Source organism: Oryctolagus cuniculus, chromosome 17 (assembly GCF_964237555.1).
Source record: "Oryctolagus cuniculus chromosome 17, mOryCun1.1, whole genome shotgun sequence".
NCBI classification, from domain to species: Eukaryota; Metazoa; Chordata; class Mammalia; order Lagomorpha; family Leporidae; genus Oryctolagus; species Oryctolagus cuniculus.
This window is the reverse complement of record NC_091448.1, coordinates 56,217,107-56,241,544: the sequence shown is the minus strand read 5'-3', so window position 1 is coordinate 56,241,544 and position 24,438 is coordinate 56,217,107. Positions and strand designations below refer to the sequence as shown.

The following is a 24,438-nucleotide window of genomic DNA, read 5'->3' as shown; positions in this document are numbered from 1 at the left end:
AACACGGTGCTTCCCAGGTGCATCTCTGGTTTCATAAAGGACAAGCAAAGGGCACAGAGCAACCACGGGAGGGGAGAACACGGCAGAAGCCATGAGCACTTCCAGAAGGGGATAGTTCTTCCCAGTGGGAAATGCACAGATAATTTAATTTAATGCAATTTACTTCAGTTTCCCCTCTCAGGGTCTGACTTCAGAAAATCAAATTACAAAGTCATCATCACATCCTAGATTTATTACAACTGACCTGCAGGCAAAAGGATAGAACTATTACATAAACACTTTGATTCCATGTATATATCTTAAATAGAGGAGGAATTCAAACAAGAATACAGGATAAAATATTCCAAAGCTCCAAGAAGCAGTTATGTTACTGAGCTCCATTTTTACAGACAAATAAGGCAATATCCCTGCACATTAGCTTTTTGATAATTTTTATACATTTTTCTATGGTACAAGAGAAAAATAACCAGAGCTCACAATGTACAGTTCTTACACTATTTTCACAGTTTGTGAACACTATACACCCTTTTGTTTTAATAAAGATACATTGTAATAAATTCCTTGCCCTTAAGTTTATAGTTTATAATAATCTATGATTAATACACTAAAATTGCCTTTTTATGTGGTCATCCACACAATAGAATGGTCAGATTAGCTCCTGGACAGTCAGAATTGCTTTAATCTCCATTTGCATAATGGCAAAGTGACCCTAGGCTGAGCCAGACGGGAAGTTGACAGCAGAGAAACCAATTCCTCTTGGGTCCCTGGGAGCAATGGAGGGTGATGGCTTGGTGCGGTCGAAGGAAGACAGATAGCAACGTCTCCTTTCAGAACACTGGGACGTCTAAGGTTTGGGACGCCGTGGGGGAAGAGATAAGGAAATTAGGCAAGTGGACCTAAGAGAGAAATCTTTGTAATTCTGCATTTTTACAGGGATGTAACTTTTAAACAGCACCATTCTCCCTTTGTTGTTGTATAGTAGGTATGACCGTCACTCTGGGAGGAGACACAGCGATACCTGCCACGATTTGGTTCTGGAATGGCATGCTCTGCATCTCAGACCTCGGCTGTTCTACATTCCAGTGTGCTTGAACCACTCACAGTGCTGCCCAACTGCTAGATAAAGCCCAAGGCTCCGTGCCAGGGAGGCCTGTGCAAAACCAAATGAGACACTGGCTCCCGGGTGGGTGAAGATGCACAAATGATACACTTAAATGGCCTCCTCTAATTATTCAGGGTTTTTTGTTTCACTTTTCTGTTTTGGGAAATTCCAATTCTCAGAAGTGATAATGAACTACTAGAGATTGCAGCAGGTAAAAAGACTGCCATTTCAGATCCCCATCTCTGGCCTCATCGCCTACCACATCAGCCAGGCCCCACTGTTCTCAGCCTTTTAAACACTACAGCATAAGAGAGATCCGGCGGCTCAACTTCCTTGGTCAGAGACATCCCTGGTAATCAGAAAGATTTTTGATATAGAAAAAAAGGCTAAATATTTTGGATTAAGCAAAAGTCACACAGCGGCAACAGGCCACAGGGAAGGGGAAAGAGATCCAGAAACTAAATACCTGGGCCAGTGATGGCAAGAAGCAAACAACTGAGATTTGGTCTTTTGCTGCCTGTAAGAACTTTTTATCTATTCAATCAAGGCACATTGCTACTAGCTCCTTCTCCCTGTTAGTGAGTTATGATGGCTAAAGTAACAGGTTTGGGACCAAGGGGAAACACACGTAGCTGCTACAAGTTGTTCCGGATACAGTATTAGAATTAAAACATCTGTAAACTTTGCCCTCTGTACTTTTTTCTTCTTTCAGTCCTGGTGGTTTGTGGCAGGTGAAACATCAAGTTGGCAGCACACCAAATTCTGAGAGTGAAAAATTCTTAGGATCAGCACCTTCTTTGACAAGTGGCAGACTCCTGAGTCTTCCCAATGAAAAGTAGAAGGACTGGTAAAGGAGAAAAGAACACATTCTGTCCTGTCTCAATATTTTAATGTTCACCTCTTTGAATGCAACATGGTTTTTGGTAAAGATAAATTCATTCTAATTTAACATGATATTTCGAACAGGAAATTTGGCTGAGCACATCGATCCCCAAACATCGACTGTGACTGTAAAGCAACAGAATATCAAATCAGTAAATCTATTGCACTTGGTGAAGAAGGTAAACTCCTCCTTTGTCTCCCAGCTCCAGAAGGCAATGTGTCTCATTGGCTGTGCAAGTTCTTCTCACTCAAGCCCGAGTCTCTACGTTCAGACTTAGTACATCCATCACCACGTCCTTCCAGCATTTGGAAGTCTGATCAAACAACATTCCAGTAGCTGCGTCTCCAGGTTTCGAGTCTAGAAATGAATTTAAGGTGTGATCTAATCACAGTCAACAACTTGATCGTACGGACTTCCACATTTCATGAACATGTTCATCACGAAAGAGCAGGATGAGGTCTCTCTGACCAGCACTAACACTGTGTGATCAATCAGGTATTACAGGGATGCACGTTCTAGGTGACAGGAGTATACAGACATGATGGAAACGAACACCAATCTTATTGCACATGGTGTCTGGGCGAGCAATAAAAACACTGTGATACGGGATGAAAATTCTTTACGTCTTGCTTCCTCTCAGCCCTTTTTTCTAGAGTCTGATGTAGCAGCGATATCAATCGACATACATGGGAGAGCTGGGAGTAGCTGGCATTTGATCCAGGATTTTACAAACATAGCATGCGACCTCAACGGTACGTTCCTCATACATCAAAATAAAGGGATGTTTCTGTAAAAAAATTGAAAAAGGGAGAAGGAAAGAAAAATATCAAGGGTATGTATTAAAGCCCAAACTGAACTTTTCCCAATTTCTACACAGCTTGGAACTGCAGACTCCCAACTACATGTGGCTGTAGACAACTGTAGCTCCACCAGTCTAGAGCCTTCGTTTCGTGCAGGTAAGTTAGTGGGTGTGACAGTTTGGAGGTGCCACCCAGGCAGTGAGGTCTGAGCTTATCTGTGAACCAGGGAGACTGTGTTGAGGCAGACGGCAGTGTTGTTTGTTCCTCAGAACAAAACCTAAGTGGAGCCTCCACCATACCATCTGAGAGCTAAGACGGACTACATGAATACCACTCGCTGTTCCTCTAGGGGCACAGGCAAAAATCCCAATCCTCAGGGTATCCCAGTGGCAGTGCAAAGACCGAACAGAAACTTGTCCCATGAGCTTGTACTCTCCAGAGCCCAGATCTGAATCACTAACCCACCTTCTCATACTCCACTTTTATCAACATTTTTCCCTCACAACTTCTCTAAATACAATGACTCAGTATCTTTACAATCATTGCTGAGATGACTATAAATTTCATCTAACATCCTTCAGAAGCTAAATGTGAAAAATAAATAGGTCTTTTTAAAAAATAGCCCTACATTATCAGATCACAGTACCTCCTTCCCTGCCCAAAGCATTGCCACACCCAGCAGACTGTGACTGAGAACTTTCACAGAAATGCAAAGTAGCCATATGATGTAAATTTGCTTGTGAGTTTTTGAAAAAAACAGAGTAAGTACAATAAGTATACCTCTTACAAACTTTTTCTTATGGATATGTTACATAAACATACAGTACACAGTGAAAAATGGCTCCATAAGGTGAGAGCTAGAATTCTTGGGGGTAATTTTTTTTAAGTTCTTACTTATCTATTTATTTATTTGAAAATCAGAGTTACAGAGAGAGAGGGGAAGGATACAGAGGTCTTCTATCCACTGGTTCACCCACAAAATGGCCACAACAGCCAGGGCTGGGCCAGGCCAAAGCCAGGAGCTTCTCCCGGGTCTCCCACATGGGCACAGGCGTCCAAGGACTTGGGCTTCCTCCACTACTTCACCAGGCCATTAGCAGGGAGCTGCATCAAAAGTGGAGCATCTGGGACTCAAACTGGCAACCCTATGGAATGCCAGGTCTGTAGGCGGTGGCTTACAGCACCATTCCCTAATTTCTACATGTTAAGACCAAAATTTTCCATGAGAAATTAGTAAATCCAGAGGAAAAATATAACTACAAATTTTCTTTCCTTATACCTTTATCTAAAAATATTACAGATCACAGATGGGCATTGTGGCACACCAGGTTAAACCACCACTTGGGATGCCCATGTTCCACTGGAGCTCCAGGTTAGAGCCCCAGCTACTCCCTTCTTATCCAACTCCTGGCTAATGTTTTCCTGGGAGGTAGCAGATGATGGTTCAAGTAGTTGAGTCTCTGCCACCCATGTGAGAGAACTGGATGGAGTTCTAGGCTCCCAGCTTCAGCCTGGTCCAACCCAGGCTATTGTAGGCATTTGGGGAGGGAACAAGTGAAAGGTCTCTCTCTCTCTCTCTGCCTTTCAAATAAACATTTTTTTTTTTTTTTAATGAAAACATTCAAGAAAACAGTGAAGTCAGGGTGATTATCTGTGACAGAGAAGTGCACTGCTTGCTTAGTGAATCAGCATACTAACAGGATTTAGGGGAGAGCCTGGATTGAAAATTCACAGTTCACACTCACCAGAAGTTCTTTATACTTTGGCCTTTTGGATTCATCCTTCGTAAGGCTAAAATAACATTAAAGCAATGTTAATAAAATGGAGGCACATTTATTGTACTGTTTTATTTCACACACAAAATACTACATAGATCAAATAGCTTTTTCCTTGAGATCCAAAGTAATAAACAAAGCAAATTACCTGCTAAACATAGCAAAGTATATACACAAAATTAGGTGATCTATAATCTAAGGATTTATCGTTAAGCTACCAATATAGGATCAATAATAGAAAATAAGAAAGAAAGGTAACTGCTGAGAATTGATGACACTGTGTTACAGCCACACTGAATACTTGATAAATCAGGGGTGGGGACATCTGGCCCTGCCAAGGCAAGCACAGGAGGGACTCAAAATTCAATAAATCTGTTATCAGGCTAGTTTTTAAGTTGATAATTTTGTATGGTTCACCGATCATGTTGTTATAAATATCCAAAATGGTCTTCGGTTAAAAAAAAAAAAACATTCTGTACTCCTGAGGATATGAATGCAAGTATAAAATTGTATATTTACACATTTATGCTTTTCTAAATGTGTGCATCTCTATCCATTCATCCATCCATCTATCCATCCATCCATCACCCAAGAGGAACCAGCGATTCAGTAATCCTGAAAGGTAAACTACACATGAATTTTATCATTAAGCTTTTAAAACTTTTGTATTCTGTATTTCAATGCTATGTACTTGGGTCCAAAAATCTGAAACAATACAACTTCACTAAGGACTGTATCAATATATAAAGTTTCTGCTCTGTTGGTATTTTCTCCTCAAATTCTCCCTCATCTAATTAAAGTTGTCATAAGATTTCCATTTAGTTTGTATTTACCCCATCTATATTGACCCATATTTTAATCACTACTCTCCTCAAACTTAAATTCATTTCTTACTATCAGAAGTTAATACTGACAACATAGTTTACCTCTTTTTCTAAACTCACTGCTCTGTCATCTCCCATTCCTTTCATAGTGGATGCTGCAAAGTGCTACATGGACTCCCTCTTCAAGAATGATGGACTTGGCTGGCGCCGCGGCTCACTAGGCTAATCCTCCGCCTTGCGGCGCCGGCACACCGGGTTCTAGTCCCGGTCGGGGCGCCGGATTCTGTCCCGGTTGCCCCTCTTCCAGGCCAGCTCTCTGCTGTGGCCCGGGAGTGCAGTGGAGGATGGCCCAGGTGCTTGGGCCCTGCACCCCATGGGAGACCAGGAAAAGCACCTGGCTCCTGGCTCCTGCCATCGGATCAGCGCGGTGCGCCGGCCGCAGCGCGCCGGCCGCGGCGGCCATTGGAGGGTGAACCAACGGCAAAGGAAGACCTTTCTCTCTGTCTCTCTCTCTCTCTCACTGTCCACTCTGCCTGTCAAAAAAAAAAAAAAAAAAAAAAAAAAAAAAAAAAGAATGATGGACTTACTTTTCCCATCTGGGGAACACTGCCAGCAGACAACCCTCTTGAGGATGCCTCTTCAAGAATACCTCATCAGTAGAAAACTGCCTTATCTTCCCCACAATGGCTTGCCTTTCATGACTGATCCACAAGAGGTTATAAATAGAAGACTGTCATTACAAGTTGGGTTATCCCGATGGGCCACTCCACCTTCACCTTGCCACGGAGTCAGCTGAAACTCTCACAGAGACTGCACTGCAGCTCAACTTCCTCTGCCCAATGCTGCTTCCTTCCTTTGGCTAAGCTGCTGATCCCCAAATCGCTAGCATCCAATTCTTACACACTCATTTCTGTCTCAAAAGCCCGACTTCTGGGACCACGCTGGGACACACGTCTTCTGGACCAACTTTTCTTCTTGATCAAGGATCTTCTTTGAAAACTGTTTAGAAATGGTAAACTCCCAGTTTTTCTATTCCTGAAAATGTCTGTATTTCTCCCTTACTTTGAATGCTGTTTGAATGCCTGAGTACAAAACTTCAGGGCTAGGCTGACAAGTGTTTCCCTTCCGCACTCAGGAGCTGACTCCACTTTTTACTGGCAATTATGTTGCAGGGAACACGATTTCAGTCAGTCCTTGGCAGCTAACCTATCCTCTCTTCCTGATGACTTTTATTTTTGTCATTGTTCTGCCATTTTTGCACTAGTGCATTTAGGCAGCAATTTGTCCTTCACTACCCGGAATGAAACAAGCTTTATTTTCATTGCGATAGCCTATCCTGGATCAGTTCTCAGATGTTTTCCATGACTACCTCAAATACTGTTTCTCCTCTTTCAGAGCTGCCTTCATATTTCCATTACATTCTTCTCTACCTTTCATGATCCCTAAATCTTAGCTGCTTTTCATATTTTTTTATCTGTTTCATGCTGGGGAAATTCCTCAGTTTCTTTTTCATTTCCTTAATTCTTTTTTAAAAAAGTTTAATACACATAAAAATTGTACATATTTATAGGGTACCATGTGATGTTTTGACACATGGATACATTGTAAATGTCCAATCTGAGTAAACATATCTGTCTCCTCAAATATTTCACATGTTGTTATGGTGAAAACATCTAAAATCCTATCTGCTAGTATTTTCTTAAAAGAGAAGTATGCAGTACATTATCTGTAGTCATCCTACTATGCAGGAGCACCCCTGAACTTATCACTCCTATCTAGCTACAAGTCTGTACCTGTTAATCAAGTTCTCCCAATCTCTCCCTCCCCAGCCTATGGTAACTACATTACACTTCTATGAGATCACCATTCTTTTTGAGATTCCACATTTGAGTTAAATGGCTTATTTCACTTATCATAATGAATTCCAGCAGGTCCATCTATGTTGCTACAAATGACAAGATTTCATCATTTTTATAAGCTGACTAGTATTCAATTGTGTGTAGGTATCATACGTTTTATCCATTCATCAGTGAACGGACAAATAGGTTGTTTCCACTTGACTACTATGAATTCATTTTTCTAATTCTGTCTTCTAATTATATCTGGTTTAGAGTACATCAAGTCTGTTGTGCCTTTTATAGCAATAGCTATGTTTTTTAATTTCCATGACTTCAAATTAAATGGTTCTCATATCTGACTGATTCATTTCTGCTTTATTTCTTCTTTGGTTTTAATGGAACTTACACTTTTATAAGTTTATTATAACTTACAAAGGATCCTAAATATACTTATTTTCTGTTACAGTGTATTTCAGTATTCCATAATTTACCTCAACTTAAAATAAATTCAGGTTCTGTTTTATTGGGTGCTTTTGTTAGCATCTGACTTTATGTATCTTGGAATTTTGGTCTAACAACTCATTCTGAAAGAATGTGCCTACTTTCCATGTATACTCATTTGTTCAAGAAATATCTGAGTGCCTACAAAGTACAACCTGAACCTGGAGCTAGAGATACATCATGCAGAGTAATTTCACAGCTTCGTCTCCTTTTCAGAGATACCAGTTTAGAACAAGATTCTGTAATAAACCCTTCAAGTTCCAGTCCTGTACTGACATTGAACTATTACAGATACAGTCCCATAGTCTTGCATCAGGTATCTATAGTCTTGCCATGTTACAGTCACAGCTTATTTAGGCTGTGGCCCAGGCAGCAACTGATACCAATAGTTTCTCCTTTCTCCTACACTTACTCCTGCTGGCCCCCTGTGAAAAAGAGCATTTGCAGAATTTGGATTCTATAGGAAACAAGGTCCCAGCTGTTGCTGCCTACTTTTATACAAGGAATATACCACGCCTGTAGCTTCAGACCTACATAAAACTTAATGATCCTTTCTATTGCATGTTTCACCCACACAGATTGCTTTCTTTGTGAAACTCCCATATCTTTTTGGTTTTTTGTTTTTTCTATTTCATCCAGTAGAGCAGAAAATTATGTCACCATATAAACCCATGAGGCTGAGGGAAAATGGAAAACCAAATTACTATCAACATTGATATTTCTGAATTATTGCTAACAGAAGTAATCTGCTGTCAATAATATAACCCCAATTAGTTAGACTATCAAATTAGGTAGCCACTAGCCAAATTAACTCTAGATAAAATACTTCCTCAGTCACATCGGCCACATTTCAAAGTTAGTGGCTATATTACTGGACACAGCAGACCACAGAAAATTCATCTCAAAAAGTTCTACTAGGAGAGGTTCAGATCTGTCTTGCAGTTCACTAATCTCTCTTCAATTGTATTTAATGTAAAACCAGCTATTTATTGTTTTAATCTATGCTTTTCAATTCTAGAACTTCTATTGGGCTCTTTGTTTTCTGTTTATATCGCCAAGATGCGTCTCTTTCATTGAATTAAAATTTTTTTGTTTCTGATCATTCTAATATTTGAAGTTTGTTGAAGATCTATTTCTGTCACCAGTTGTTTCCTGTTTCTACTAGTTCTCATTCCCTTTTGTTAAGTGTTGAGTTTTCTGTGTACTACTCATATTCCATTTAGCTTTGCCTTGGGCATCTGCTGGAGCCCATCAACTACAGGGAGTAGGAGGTGTCTCTCCAACCAAAGGCTTAAAATCAAATTTTAAAATTAAATTATCGGCCGGCGCCGCGGCTCACTAGGCTAATCCTCCGCCTAGCGGCGCCGGCACACCGGGTTCTAGTCCCGGTCGGGGCGCCGGATTCTGTCCCGGTTGCCCCTCTTCCAGGCCAGCCCTCTGCTGTGGCCCGGGAGTGCAGTGGAGGATGGCCCAGGTGCTTGGGCCCTGCACCCCATGGGAGACCAGGAAAAGCACCTGGCTCCTGGCTCCTGCCATCGGATCAGCGTGGTGCGCCGGCCGCAGCGCGCCGGCCGTGGCGGCCATTGGAGGGTGAACCAACGGCAAAGGAAGACCTTTCTCTCTGTCTCTCTCTCACTGTCCACTCTGCCTGTCAAAAAAAAAAAATAAATAAAAAAAAATAAATAAAATAAAATTAAATTAAATTATCTTCTAAAGAATATCTATCACACACTTATTATGAATTCAGATAGAAAATCCATGTTAGGGATACAGTTTTTAAGTTTGCTTTGACATTCCCTTACCTTCCATAATTTCAGATTTCATTTAATTTGAGAGCTCTATGGATTCCTTAATTTTGTACTACTTGATACACTTCTTAAAAAACATTTATTTATTTATTTATTTATTTGACAGAGTTAGGGAGAGATAGGGAGGTCTTCCATTTTTTTAACTGACTCCTCAAATGGCGCCAACAGCTGCAGCTGAGCCAGGTTCAAGCCAGAAGCCTGGAATTCCACCCGGGTCTCCCACATGGGTGGCAGAGGCCCAAGTATTTGGGTAATCTTCTGCTATTTTCCAAGGTGCATTAGCGGGAGCAGAAGTGGAAGTGGAGCAGCTGGGGACTCCAATCAATGCTCATATGGGATGCTGGCATCACAGGTGATGGCTTAAACTGCTGCACCACAATGTTGGCCAACCTTAATACATTTTTAAAAGGAACTTCAAAATGTTACCTTAACTAGATGTGGCTTTCTGCCTCCCCCCCTCTTTTTAGTTAATTTGGTCTAGCATCTTAATCTCACTCAAGTTTTTCTCCAAATACAGGAGATCCTTTTCTGATTATTATCAGTTACATAAAATTTCCTGGATTTTCCTTCTACATCTTTCATCATCTACCTCATATTAACTTCTTTATCCCTTTCTTCTGGAAGATGAACTGAAGGGCATTGCCTACTTCACAGATTTGGTTAACCCCCAACACACAATCAAACACATACCACCATTTTTCAATTCAAAAACTGTATTTCCTATTTGAAACGTTTCTTAAATTCAAAGCATTCCTTCATTGCATATGTTTTCACTGACAATTTTACAAGGGCATATTTTGTTCAGATTTCTAGTTCTGGTACAATTCTCTGATCTGCTTACTTTTGCCAGGGATTCTTCTTTACCTCTTCTAAAAGGGCTTCGGAGTGCATAACATATCCCAAGTTGATCTAGGGTTTAGACTGAGCAGATTGTGAGGGGCAGGCGCATCACAACAGCATCATCACCTTGTCCAGGGATTTACTTTCTGAGTTTGTTACAGCAGCTCATGCTTCAATCATATATTCCACATGTTATGGATGAGACTTCCCGTACCTCACATCCTCATCAACACCTGGTACGGTCAGTCACTTTAAGGTATTCTGGTGACTGTAATGGTATCTCATTGCAGTTTTGATTTGCATCTCTCTGAGGACTAATAATGCTTAGTGAGCACCCTTTAATATGTTTATTGATCTTTCAAATATCATCTTTTACAATGTCTTTCAAGTATTTTGCCATGTTGCATTGTTATTTTCCTATCAATGAATGTTTTATAAGTATTCTTTACATATTCTGTAGAACAGTCCTTTATCAAACAACTTTATGAGAAATACCTTATACTGCATGGTTTAGCATTTCATCCAGGACTGTTTTTTAATCAACAAAAGTTTTCAATTTTAGTGAAATGCAATTTTACCAGTCTTTTCTCTTGTACTTAGCTTCTTTCTGTATGCTGTTTCAGAAATCTTTTTCCAAAGGCAATATAACTATTCTCCCATGTTAGCCTCTAGTCTCTTCTACATTATATAACTGAAGAAAATCAGTCTGGCAGAGAGACAGCTCATATAAGGGGAGTAATGAGAAATGTGGCTACAGCAACAAGCCAAATCAGATCACAATGAGGTTTGGAAAGTCATGTTAATGTACACTGTTTTAAGGTCAGGAAGAAGCCTCCAGGACAGTGCTTCCCAAACGTTTTTGCGATAAGCACCCTCCCTACTAGGAAGGGCTATGAACAATTGTGTGATGCAAGATTTCTGTCTCCACAAAATCAGTTTTCAACTGTTTGGGGCTAATACCACTCCAGTTAGAACACATGGTTTTAAATAGAGAATATAATCATGTGTGCAACACACACATACACAATAATAAAACAGAGAATGGTTTGGAACAAGGCAATCCTGGAATATAAGAAACTACTTAGAAATCTGAATGATCCTACAATGTCCAAGACAAGTACAGTGGCAGGGAAAACGACAAATGTAAAGCACTAATAAAAGCAGATGACAAAAACAGACATAAATGATGTGGAATGAGATGCAAATATAAACCTACTCAGGGAAAACAAAAGGGACACTGATGTACATAACCAAGAGAAATGAAATTCAAAAATCAACAAGAGTTACAGTATATAAAACAAAGCTAATCAAGAACTCTAGGAATTAAAAGAAAGCAACACCCATGGAAGGTTCACAGACGATTATTCAGATATCATGCTTTATGGCTTACATATATTCTTTAAGCAGATATCTCATTAAAACAGAATACATAAAATGATCGCATTTGTGGAATTGTATAACCTATATATAGTATGCAAATTAGCAAAAAACAAATTGTTCTTAGAAGAAAGCAGCTAATTTGAGTCATCTCTGTAGCCTTCTTCAACCTAGAAAATTTTGAGGTATTCTACTCCCCCACAAGAGTAGAAATTAGTCAGAGACGATGATAGGGCCTTGAAAGCTAAAGTCAACCATATACCTTCTAATTATTCAAAGAGGAGACAATGTTAGACCCTGAAATATGAGTCATATAAGCCTATAAAGAGAAGAAATAAATAGCATTCTTGGCAGAAAAAAGTAAGAAACAAAAAAAGCATTTTCAAGAATGAATAGAACACTCCAGCTTTTTTTTTTATGATTTATTTTATTTATTTGAAAGACTGAGTTATAGACAGAGAAGCAGAAAGAGAGAGAGAGAGAGAGACAGAGAGAGAGAGAGAGACAGAGAGAGAGAGAGCAGTCTTCCATCTCCTGGTTCATTCCCCAAATGGCCGGAATAGCTGGGACTGGGCCAGGCCAAAGCCAGGAGCCAGAAATTTCTTCCAGGTCTCCCACGTGGGTGCAGGGGCTCAAGCACTTGAGCCATCCTCTGCTGCTTATCGAGGTGCATTAGCAGGGAGCTGAATAGGAAGTGCAGCAGTCGGATGGAAACTGGAGCCCATATGGGATGCCTGCAGTGCAGGCAGCGGTCCAATATTCCACACCGCAACAACAACCCCAATTCTCTGGCTTTTTTGTTCATATATGTCTTATTTTTAAAAAATACTGAATAAATGGAAAAATTACAAAAACAGCAAATGACAGGGCCAGCGTTGTGGCACAGTGGGGTTAAGCTGCCACCTGCTATGCTGGCATCCCATGTGAGCACCAGTTCCAGTCCCAGCTGCTCTACTTCCAATCCAGCTCCCTGCTAATGCAGGGAAAGCAGCAGAAGATGGCCCAAGTGCTTGGGCCCCTGCACTCACTTGGGACACTGGGATAGAGCAATTGGCTCCTGGCTTTGGCCTGGCCCAGCCTTGGCCACTGTGACCTTTTAGGGAGTAAACCAGTGGATAGAAGCTCTCTCTGACTCTGCCTTTCAAATAAGTAAATCTTAAAAAAATAATAATAACCAAAAAAGGGTTTTATTTAAAAACAGAGCAAAGTGCTGGCGCCTTGGCTCACTAGGCTAATCCTCCACCTGCGGTGCCAGCACCCCAGGTTCTAGTCCCGGTTGGGGTGCCAGATTCTGTCCCGGTTGCTCCTCTTCCAGTCCAGCTCTCTGCTGTGCCCAGGAAGGCAGTGGAGAATGGCCCCTAAGTGCTTGGGCCCTGCACCCGCATGGGAGACCAGGAGGAAGCACCTGGCTCTTGGCTTTCGGATCAGCGCAACACGCCAGCCGTAGCAGCCATTTTGGGGGTGAACCAACGGAAAAACGAAGACCTTTCTCTCTGTCTCTCTCTCTCACTGTCTATCTCTGCCTGTCAAAAAAAAAAAAAAAAAAAAAAGAGCAAAGCGTGACTTTATTATTGCCATGTCTGCATGTATTTATTCTTAGGTGCTACAAACACATGCACACACACACACACACATATGCACACAAAACTGTTAAATAAAAGTTAAACAATACCAACAGGTGTGGGGTTTGCATCTTGTCTAAATTTTCAGAGGGTCATTATATACGGTTTTGTCCATTTTGCTTTGAGCCTGGCCCTACTACATACACACACACACCTGTGTCGTGTTATATCAGAGCAAATTCACTCCTGAACAGTCTGATATGGCAAAGCCTTGACGCAGAAAAAGTTTCCAGGCAATCCTGGCACAATTTCATTGTGAGACCCATATCAGAGTAGGATGATCTGTCCCACCTAGAGGTTTAACCTAGCTCTCTTTGTACAAAGTACTAGACACCTGGAGGCATCAGCTTCTCCACCACCCATGACTGTTTCTCACCAAAACTGGAGCAGCACAATAAAAAAGTGATACTTCTCCAGGCTAGCTGGAGCCTTCCACATAGTCATAATGACCTGGAGTCCCAGCCTACAAGGCAGGGTGATGTCACAAAGGGTCCACCTCTCCCAGGTCAAGTACCAATGCTGCTAGGCTTAAGTAAACCTCATTGCTGTCACCATATGCGTTTGAGCAATCATGAAGGAAGTACTTACCACAAGTTGACAAAGTTGATGAAACTTGGGGAGAATTCCCTCTCCTCAGAATTACTCAGCTGTGGAGGATCTCCTTTCACGACTTGTGTTAGCTGATCAAATACACTATTCCACTTTGGATAAGGAAATCGGCCTGTGGCCAACTCGTACTAAAGAGAACAAAGAGGAAAAAGCAAAATACACCAGGCATTATTTACTCTCCCCAGTGGAATGGGGAGTGAACCAGCGGATGGGAAATCTCTCTCTCTGTCTCTACCTCTATCTGTCTTTCAAATAAATAAAATAAATCTTTTTAAAAAATTAAAGTGAAAGATTTAGGGTCTTAGAAATTAATTTCATGATTTTTCTAAGATTGTCTCTATAAAAATAAATTATAAAGCAAATATAAATACCAAGTATCTTACTTTTAAACAATAAAGTTTAGCTGAATGTAATTAAAGGAGCTTGTTTTAAAAATGACAATAAAACTATTCACAAAACAGAATTTTGTTTTTGTAAGCAGAAGTATATATTTGTTATTTTACACACAAAATTTTGTTATTTTACACACAACTGGCATGCTCTGAGGTAGGTACGTCTGACCACCATCTCCTCATAGCAAACAGTTGCCTCAACTGGAAGGTAGGAGCCTTGCTGCAGTCTTTGGGTCAAGCTGGCAGACTTAAAAGATGCCCAAGATCCACATTCTCTCCTGACTATACAAGAAGGGAAAAAAGCCTCCTTGTTCAGTCAGTTGGCTTCACAATGCAAACACCCTCCAGAAGGCAGCTCCCACGTGTGGTCATAAGGGAGCAGATGGAGCCCCCTGGAAAGGCGAGCAGTAAGCCTTCAACTCACTATACAGGGTCGGCAGCAGCCTGGCAACAGGACTCAGCAACAAGAACTAACGAGGGCACGAGCTGCTGCATAGAAAAAGGATTCCAGAAGCATATAAGGCCAATGAACAAATGGAGGTTACTGAAAATGGGATAAAAACGGAAGGAAAAGGTTTGGGCTGCATACCTAATCTGATAACTATCTTCTAATGTGGAAGAAGCTGTTAAGGTCATCCAAAATCAGATCAGCAAGCACAGGAAAATAAAACTTCAAAACAAAACTTGTAAAAAAAAATAAGCAAATAAAAATGCTACCATACACTGACTGTTGAGATGGGAGACTAACGTAGCTTCATGGTTGACCTGGAGCAGGCAAGTTGCCCTTTCCTGTGCCATTCTTAGCGCAGCTCCTGACTCTACCACCTGTGGCCCAGAGATCCAGCTGCAACACCAGCTAGCCTCAGACGCTTTAAAAAACCTTGAGGAAAATTACCAATTGAGTTGACTTTAAGGTAAATATATACTTTTTTCCCCTCAACAATAGAAAATATAGTCCCTACAATAATAGGCATGGTGGAAAACAGGCAAACAAAATCAAAGTCAAGAAAAGAAGTTCTTACGAGGAATCAAAGTTTGATGAAACATTCCTTCACTTCTAAATGTGTGACAAGGAGGAATCAACAGAAACATACCAACGTGATCCCCAAACTCCAGACATCAGAGCGGACATCATATCCTTGTCGTGATGCACTTGGGTCTATTCTTTCAGGCTGAAACACAAAGAGAAGTCAAGGTAACTAATTAGGCTCGCCTTCAAGAGACAGAAAAATAAAAGCAACAGCTAGGTGGGTAATGATCAAAATGACATATTTCTAGAGGAATCCATGTCTAGGGTCAGATAAAGAGTAGCAGGAAGCCATTATTATATTAAAACCAAACAACAACAACAGCAACAAAAACTCAATGGCTACTTCCATAAAAGAAATCTAAAGGTGCTCTTCTAATTTTCCCTCTAAGGATCCAAAAACTGAAGCCCAGAATAGAAACAGACAGGGAGCCGGCGCCGCGGCTCAATAGGCTAATCCTCCACCTTGCGGCGCTGGCACACCGGGTTCTAGTCCCGGGTGGGGCGCCGGATTCTGTCCCGGTTGCCCCTCTTCCAGGCCAGCTCTCTGCTGTGGTCAGGGAGTGCAGTGGAGGATGGCCCAAGTACTTGGGCCCTGCACCCCATGGGAGACCAGGATAAATACCTGGCTCCTGCCATAGGATCAGCGCAGTGCACCGACCGCGGCGGCCATTGGAGGGTGAACCAACGGCAAAGGAAGATCTTTCTCTCTGTCTCACTCTCTCACTGTCCACTCTGCCTGTCCCCCCCAAAAAAAAAAAAAAAAAAAAACCAGACAGGGAGAAAACTAGAAAAACAAAGAAAGAATTACAAGGTCAGCAATTAGCGATAAACAAGAAGAAGAACAAAAAGACTAGGTCTTCTGATTTTACGGTCATTGTTTCTGTGGACAAGATGAAACCACAATAAATGGCATAAGTAAACATAAGTTAAAATAATTATAATTATTCTACCCATTTGTCACTTAATAAAGCTAAGTTACCAGCATACATTATCTTTAATGATATGAATTAGTCCTTCTTAGCCAAATTAAAGCATTACCAGTACAGTTATATATATACCATCTGAACACCAAATATCATTTTAAGTAATTTCTGTGAAGGGACCATCTTCACATATCCTTGAAATCAGAGATCATCATTTACATGCATTAGGGATGGCGAAAAAGGAGAGGGGATATCAATGGCACAGAACTGACTACAGATAGATCCTTTACTAAAACAGAGTAAACTACTGTTGAAAGAAATATACAGGGAAGCAGAAAAGTTGGCAGTATTACATTCTTTAATAGTAATAATTAATTTGGAGACCTATGTATTTTATTACTGATTAGAAGTTATCTAGTTTGTTTTTTAGCTATATTTATTTGCTTGATGAAACACACAACACATAAGTCTCAGACAGTCAGCCAACAGACAAAACGCCCCATGCAGTAACTTCAAGGTAAATATTTTTGCCAAATTCGTGTGGGGTAAAACACAACTTTTTTTTTTTTTTTTTTTTTTAAGATTTTATTTATTTATTTGAGAGGTAGAGTTACACAGAGAAAGAGAGGTCTTCCATCCACGGGTTCACTGCAAATGGCAGCAAGAGCCACAGCTGGGCTGATCAAAAGCCAAGAGCCAGGAGATTCTTCTGGATCTCCCATGCAGCTGCAGGGACTCAAGCACTTGGGCCATCTTCCACTGCTTTCCCAGGCCATAGCAGAGAGCTGGACTGGAAGAGGAGCAGCCAGGAAACAAAACAGTGCCAATATGGGGTGCTAGCGGAGGCTTAACCTACTACACCACAGCACCAGCCCCCAAGACACAACTTTTGTTAGAAGAATGGAAATCATGTATGTTCTTCAACCACAAAATAATTAAATTAGAAATCAATAACAAAACACACCTAAAAAATCCTCAAATATACGGCCGTTAAACAGTACACTTCTAAATAACAATGGATCAAAGATGTCTCCAGAAATAGTAAAAAATATTTTGGGCTAAAAAAAAATAAAGTTACAACTCATCAACATTTGCAGGATGAAGTGAAAGAAATGTTCCAATGATAACTTGCAGCATTACATGTATACATTAGAAGAATCTCAAATCGAGAACCTAACTTCATAGTTTAGGGAATTAGTTTGTTCTTTAACTAAGGCCAAAACAAGCAACAAGAAGGAAGTAATAAAAAGTAGAATGGAAACAGCTGAGAAAGGGATAGAAAAACAGTACAGAAAAGTCAACAAAACCAAAATGATTCTTTGGAAAAATCAACAAAGGCATGCCTTCAGCTACACTGACCAACAGAGAGAGAAGATTTAAATCACTAAAATCAAAATGAAAAAAGGGGAAATTACTACTTATTTTACCAAGAAAAGATTAAATGGACTCATTCTCTGAAACTGAAAACCTTCCAAAAATAATATAGAAACCTGAATAATCTTAGAACTTAGCTAATGAATTTGTTAGTCAAATCCCTCATAGAAATTCCAGACCCAGATAGGCTCACTGGTGAAGTCTTAAAAACATGCAAGCAAGAAAGAACAGTCTTTACACATTTTTTTAATGAACAGAAAGTGTGCTTCACACTCTCTTTCATGAGGCCAGCATAACCGTTTACAAAATCCTGACAAAGACATTACAATATCCCTTGTACAAAAAGAAACAAAAATCATTAAAATATGAACGACTAATCCAACAATACAGGAAAATGATATCTATCATAATTGAGTGAAGTTCATTTCAGGACTATAATACCAGCTTAATATTAGAAAATCAATGTCATGTACAATATTTACAGAATAATGGAGAAAAAAATCATTTGATTGTCCCAACAGACGTAGAATTTGCTTCTGAAAAAATTCAAAATCCATTAGTAAAAAACAGTAACAACTGTTAGCACAGTTGAAATTTTTTCATTTCATAAAGGACACCTTAAATAACCTTCCACTAATATCACACTTAGTCATAGTAGGTACAAAGGTAAACAGGAAAAAGAAAAAAATAGCTTTGCTTTCACTCAGAGACATTTGCATTTCTACAACTCTTTACACAGAAAATTCCTACTAAAACTAATAGTGAAATTAAACTATTAGGTCAAAGGACACAGTATATGCCAATCAAGAACATAAGCCAATCAACTGTATTTCTATGTAAGGTAGCAAAATACCAGAAATTTATTTAAACTTCATTCACAATAATGGTGTCAAAGACCATGAATTTCTTAGGAATACATGTAAAAGCTCCACAATGAAAACTACTAAAGATTGTTGAGTTTCAGTACTGCCCTCAGATAAACACATGGCGGTATATCAATATAATGCAAACTTCTCAGCAATGATTAAAAGAATGAACTAACAACACACGCAAAGGCTGAGAGACAAAAAGCAGGCACAAGTAAGTTCATACAGTAAGATTATGTTTATATCAAATTCTAGGAAAAAAATCGAAACTGACAGTGACAGGAAACTGAATGAATGATTGCCTTAAGCACCGCACAGGTGGGGAGTGCAGGAGTCACAAAGATCTTTCTCAGAATACAGGCCAGTTCTGCATCTTGACTGGTTGTGATTACAGAGCAGCTACATTTGTCAACACTCAAAATGTGCACTTAAAGTGGGTGCCTGTCATTTGTGGTTATGATGGTAATGTCATTCTGTAACTGTTGTGTTTATGTCATTAAGAGCTGGAATTTCCAGCCTGTGTGTGTGTTAGGAAAACTTATCCCATTCCTGGACATAAGGAAAAACAAGGATTCCCTCTCCTTTTCATGTCTCCTCAAGAATTTTTTTTAAGTGTACTTTTGATTCCTTTGACTTTTACCACTCACTAGGATGCAGACAATTTTGCATGACAATTTAGAGATTTTTTGTTCAGTAGGGATGCAAATGATTTGTCTCCAAACTCCAAAGCTTACTGTTTTATCATCTTAGAGATAATTAGCAGTTTTATCTAATGGCTGGGTTTTCAATCTAGCCATCTCATTCCAATATTCTTTCTACAGTGATCACAAAAACTGAATTACTGCCACATTCCTTTAAATCAGTTTTACCACAGTGATGATCATTAATATGTTAAATAAAGTTTTATACTCCTTCTTCATTTGTATATGCAAGGTTTTTTATGTTCTAAAAATTATTTTTTGAAGAGTATATATTTAACATTGATAAAATGGCAGAGTATTCTAAATCCAAATCACAGAATAGGCTTGAAAAACAAAAAGCTCTTTTAAACTCAACAGGATAATACTAACTTAGAAAACAGAGTGTGCAACATTAACAAAAGCTACAAAAACTAAACTAAAACCTTTTCACATATATACATATAGGTATGTGTGTATGTGTGTGTGTGTGTGTGTGCATGAGCAGCACTGTGGTGCAATGGTTTAGGCTCCCACTTGCTACACCAGCATGCCATATCAAAGCACTGGTTCCAGTTTTGGCTGCTTTGCTTCCAATCCAGCTTCCTGCTAATGTACCTGGGAAATGATGTCCCAAGTACTTGGTTCCCAACCACCCACACAGGAGATGCAGATGGAGTTCCTGGTCCTTGCTTCAGCCTGGCCCAGCCCTTGCTGATTCAGTCATTTGGGGAGTGAAACAGTGAATAGAAGACCAATCTCTTCCCCTGAAATAAACAAACAAATCTTTGAAATATAAACTATCTAGTTATCTATCTATAAATATATATAGTTTACAATAAATATACAAGTCAAGCTAATGTTGAAATATATAAAATAAAACAAGGAATAGGAAAAATTGCAAATCACAATGTAAACAAATTTTGAACAAATCCTCAATATTTTTGGATTAAAGATGCAAAAAGGGGCCAGCACTGTGGTGCAGCGGGTTAAAGCCCTGGCCTGAAGTGCCAGCATCCCATATGGGCACCAGTTCTAGTCCCGGCTGCTCCTCTTCCAATCCAGCTCTCTGCTATGGCCTGGGAAAGCAGTAGAAGATGGCCCAAGTTCTTGGGCCTCTGCACCCACGTGGGAGACCTGGAAGATGCTCTTAGCTCCTTGCTTCGGATCGGCACAGCTCCGGCTGTTGCAGCCATCTGGGGAGTGAACCAGCAGATGGAAGACCTCTCTAACTATGTCTTTCAAATAAATAAAATAAATCTTAAAAAAATAAGATACAAAAAAAAACACCACTGAATAAATATGACTAATAATACGAACTTTTTCTGATAGTTTTTAATCATTTATTATGCCACACACACACACAAAAAAATCTCAGTATGTCCCAAAAGGAAGACTTATACAGACTAAAATGCTTTGAAAGCAAGTAATAAGCTAAAAATGGGTCTGGCATTGTAGCACACAGCAGTTAATCTGCGACTTGCTGGGCCTGCATCCCTTATGGGAATGCTGTTTGCATTCCTGGGGCTCCGCTTTCCATCCAGTTTCCTGCTCAGGAACCTGGGAAGGCAGCAGGGGATGGCCCAAGTACTTGGGTCCCTGCCCTCCATGTGGGAGACCCATATGGAAATCCTGACTTCTGGCTTCAGCCTATCCCAGGCCCAGCCCCAGCCCCGGCCCCAGCTGTTACACTATTTGGGAATGAACCAGCAGAAGATCTCTCTCTCTCTCTGTCACTTTGCCTTTCAAATAAATCAATCATTCCTAAGAAATCAGTGAAAGAATCTGTACTAGTAATCTATGTTCTATAAAAATTACCCTACAGCCTTATAGTTGAAAACAACCAACATTCATTACGTCATGGTTTCTGAGAGTCAGGATTCAGGAAGCATTTGATCTGGGTTGTTCTGACTCAGGGTACCTCATGAGACTAAAACCAAGAAGTAAGCTTCACTGGGCTGGAGGATTTGTCACATGGCTACCGGCAGGAAACCTCGGATCCTCCCCACCTGAGTCTCTTCGTAAAGCTGCCTGAGTATCTTCACAGCATGGCTTCCTCACAAGCAAGAGAACAAGCAGAAAAGCCACAGCACTGCTTTGCTATCTACTCTCCAAAGCGACACACAGTCTTTACTGTGGCCTTCTTTGCAGCAGAAGCAGGTCATAAAGTTAGATCCACACTTAGAGCTGAATCTCCACTTTTTGAAGGGTATGTATCAAACTGTGCATGAATTTTAAAATCACCCTATATTAATGACTGCAACCGCCTGCAAGCAGCCAGTGAGAAGCCTGTTCACTACACTGTGTGTTGTATCCCTTCAGTAGACTGTTAGGTTCTCTCTTCTCACTGCTCCTTAGTGGAGTCTAGAGAACACTGTAGATTCTCAATGAGTGTCCACAGATGGAGCAAATTGGTCAGAGATTACATTGAGAATTTTAAACAAAAAGAGCCTCAGCAAGGGAAGGACAGAGGGCGCTTGGAAGTACCCACCCCAGGAAGTAATTTTTGATCTGCACACCCTTATGCCCAGTGTGAGAGGAGAGTCTCTGGTCTGTCAGCACCTTGAGGATAGCTTGCTTTCTTCATTTTTTTTTTTCCCTTCTTCTAAAGATTTAGCTATTTGAAAGGCAGAGTAACAGAGAGAGGGGAGAAGATATCTCCCATGCACTAGTTCACTCCCCAAATGACTACAACAGCCAAGATGGGGCCAGGCCAAAGCCAGGAGCCAGAAACTCCACTCCAATCTCCCACATGGGTGGCAGAGGTGCAAGTACTTGGGTTAACACTGCTGCATTTCCAGGTACACGACACTAGATGGGAAGCAGAATAGCAAGACCCAAACTGGCACTCTAATCTGGGATGCTGGAGACGCAAGCGGCAGCTTAACTCAGTGCCCCACAATGCGAGCCCCATATATATACCTTAATATTTAAAAACACTCCAGTAAAACGTCCTACATTTAAATTTAAAATATTTAAGAAAATGTGCATATGTAAATGTGTACGCATGCACACACATACCTACACCCACCTGTTGATGCTAAAGAAAAATTTTACAATTTTCAGAGAATCATCTATCATCCTTCTAGCAACAACTCTTGGTTAAGATGCGTCTCGACCTCAAGAAACAGAAAACTCTGCCTCCCAACTGACTTCTGAACACAATCTGGAAAAGTCTGAGTTTGAAAAGACTGAAGATACGTTTTTGCTCACTACATGATCAATAATTTTTTACTGCATGATAAATTTAAAAATGAAAATTTTCCCCATTTAAGGGTAGCCTAACCCATAAAAACCTTTATGAAGTACATTATTAATCAATGCCACTTAAGCATTTTATGCATGCATCATAAATATTAGCATTCCAAGTGCAAAAATATATTTAACATATAAATCTGAACCAAACAGGAATCACTTCTGGAATGCCAGGATGGACCAACTGTAGAAAATATATATTATTATAATTCATCATATTAATATATATAGAAACATTTCATCATTTATTGAATGATACCAAAAAGGTATCTACTAAAATGTAATAGCCATTCCTTATTTATTCTTATTATTTCTCTGTTTTACTCACACTCACACACACACACACATTTGGAAAATCACAAACTCTTCGAGAATAAGGACTACTCAAGACATTTGCATTCCAAGTCAGAAACAACAAGAATCCTACTGTCACCACACAAGAATACCACCATCATTCAACATTGATCTAGAAGTTCTAAACAAAGGAACAAAAGTAAATTAGAGGGGCGCCAGGTACTAGTCCTGGTTGCTCCTCTTCCAGTCCAGCTCTCTGCTGTGGCCCAGGAGAGCAGAAGAGGATGGCCCAAGTGCTTGGGTCCCTGCACCTGACTTCTGGCTTCGGATCAGCACAGCACCAGTTGTGACAGCCATTAGGGGAGTGAACCAACAAAAGGAAGACCTTTCTCTCTGTCTCTCTCTCACTGTCAATAACTCTCTCACTGTCTAACTCTACCTGTCCAAAAAAAAAGTAAATTAGAGAAAATGAATAAGAGAAAAGCCAAAGCAAGAATTATTTATGGAATGGTACCATGAATACCATCTAAAACCTAGTTTAAAAAGGGAGATCAGTAATTGGTCATAAAATAAACCTATCCAATAAACAGCTATCCATTATCTTAGTAACTGTCAGGAAAATATAATCGAATATATTCAAAATACTAACAAAAATCTACCTTAATACCTGATAATTCAGAGTGAGCCAGAGACCGTGGTCTCAAAGGGCTCATGACCTACTAAAAAACAGCCAGGTTATGATAAAAGCAAAATAATATTGTATTAAGGAGCAAGACAGTAATGTTGGGTGATATTTTCTAAGGATGTGGCAATTGCTCACAGACCTAACTAAAATGCAAGAGTGGCACATCAAAATTATTCACAAGGGAGGAAAAGGTAGGAACATCCTCTATTATTATCTGTGGAACATCAAAGAGTTCTCTGTGTGGTGGCTAGAGCTAAGCAAACAAGGAGGACGACAGAAAGCACACTGGAAAGACAGGTGCGGGTCAGATAAAATAGAAACCGACAGGCTCACTGAAAGGCTCGAAGGAGCTTTAAGACAGTGAGTCATGACCTGACTTAACGCTTGGAAGGCCTACTCTGGCCGCTATGCTGAAAGCCAACTGCATGAGACTCTGCAAGGTATAAGCAAGGGAAGACAAGTCTGTAAACTACAGTCAAAGGCAGGTGAGAAATGCCAGTAATCAAACCAGTGACTGCCTGACGGTTTTAAAGAGGACAGGTTCTGATAACACCTTAGAAGTAACAGATATAGGGGCCGGCGCCGTGGCTCATGTGGTTAATCCTCCGCCTGCGGTGCTGGCATCCCATATGGGCGCTGGGTTCTAGTCCTCTTCCAGTCCAGCTCTCTGCTGTGGCCCTGGAAGGCAGTGGAGGATGGCCCAAGTGCTTGGGTCCCTGTACCCACATGGGATTCCAGGAAGAAGCACCTGGCTCCTGGCTTCAGATCAGCGCAGCGTGGGCCGTAGCAGCCATTTTGGGGAGTGAACCAATGGAAGGAAGACCTTTCTCTCTGTCTATAACTCTGTCAAATTAAAAAAAAAAAAAAAAAAGGAACAGATATAGAGTACAGTAAATAGAGAGACATGAAAGGTAATTTCAAATTTCAAAATGTGTGTCCTGAGCAACTGGAAAGAGAGAGCTG

The 24,438-nt window shown here is 40.4% G+C and overlaps 1 protein-coding gene across 2 annotated transcripts in view; it reads right to left on the bottom strand.

The window, feature by feature from the left end:
* Positions 1-211: 211 nt before the first annotated feature.
* The window catches only part of MAP2K4 (mitogen-activated protein kinase kinase 4), a 114,331-nt gene continuing 90,104 nt past the window's right edge, over positions 212-24,438 (bottom strand). For both annotated transcript variants that reach the window (XM_017348962.3, XM_002718920.5), the window contains 4 exons: positions 15,466-15,543; positions 13,959-14,107; positions 4,531-4,576; positions 212-2,772 (listed from right to left, as the gene is read on the bottom strand). In XM_017348962.3, the coding sequence (XP_017204451.1) occupies positions 2,659-2,772; positions 4,531-4,576; positions 13,959-14,107; positions 15,466-15,543 (387 nt within the window). In that variant the 3' untranslated portion in view covers positions 212-2,658. The remainder of the gene's footprint in view (positions 2,773-4,530; positions 4,577-13,958; positions 14,108-15,465; positions 15,544-24,438) is intronic.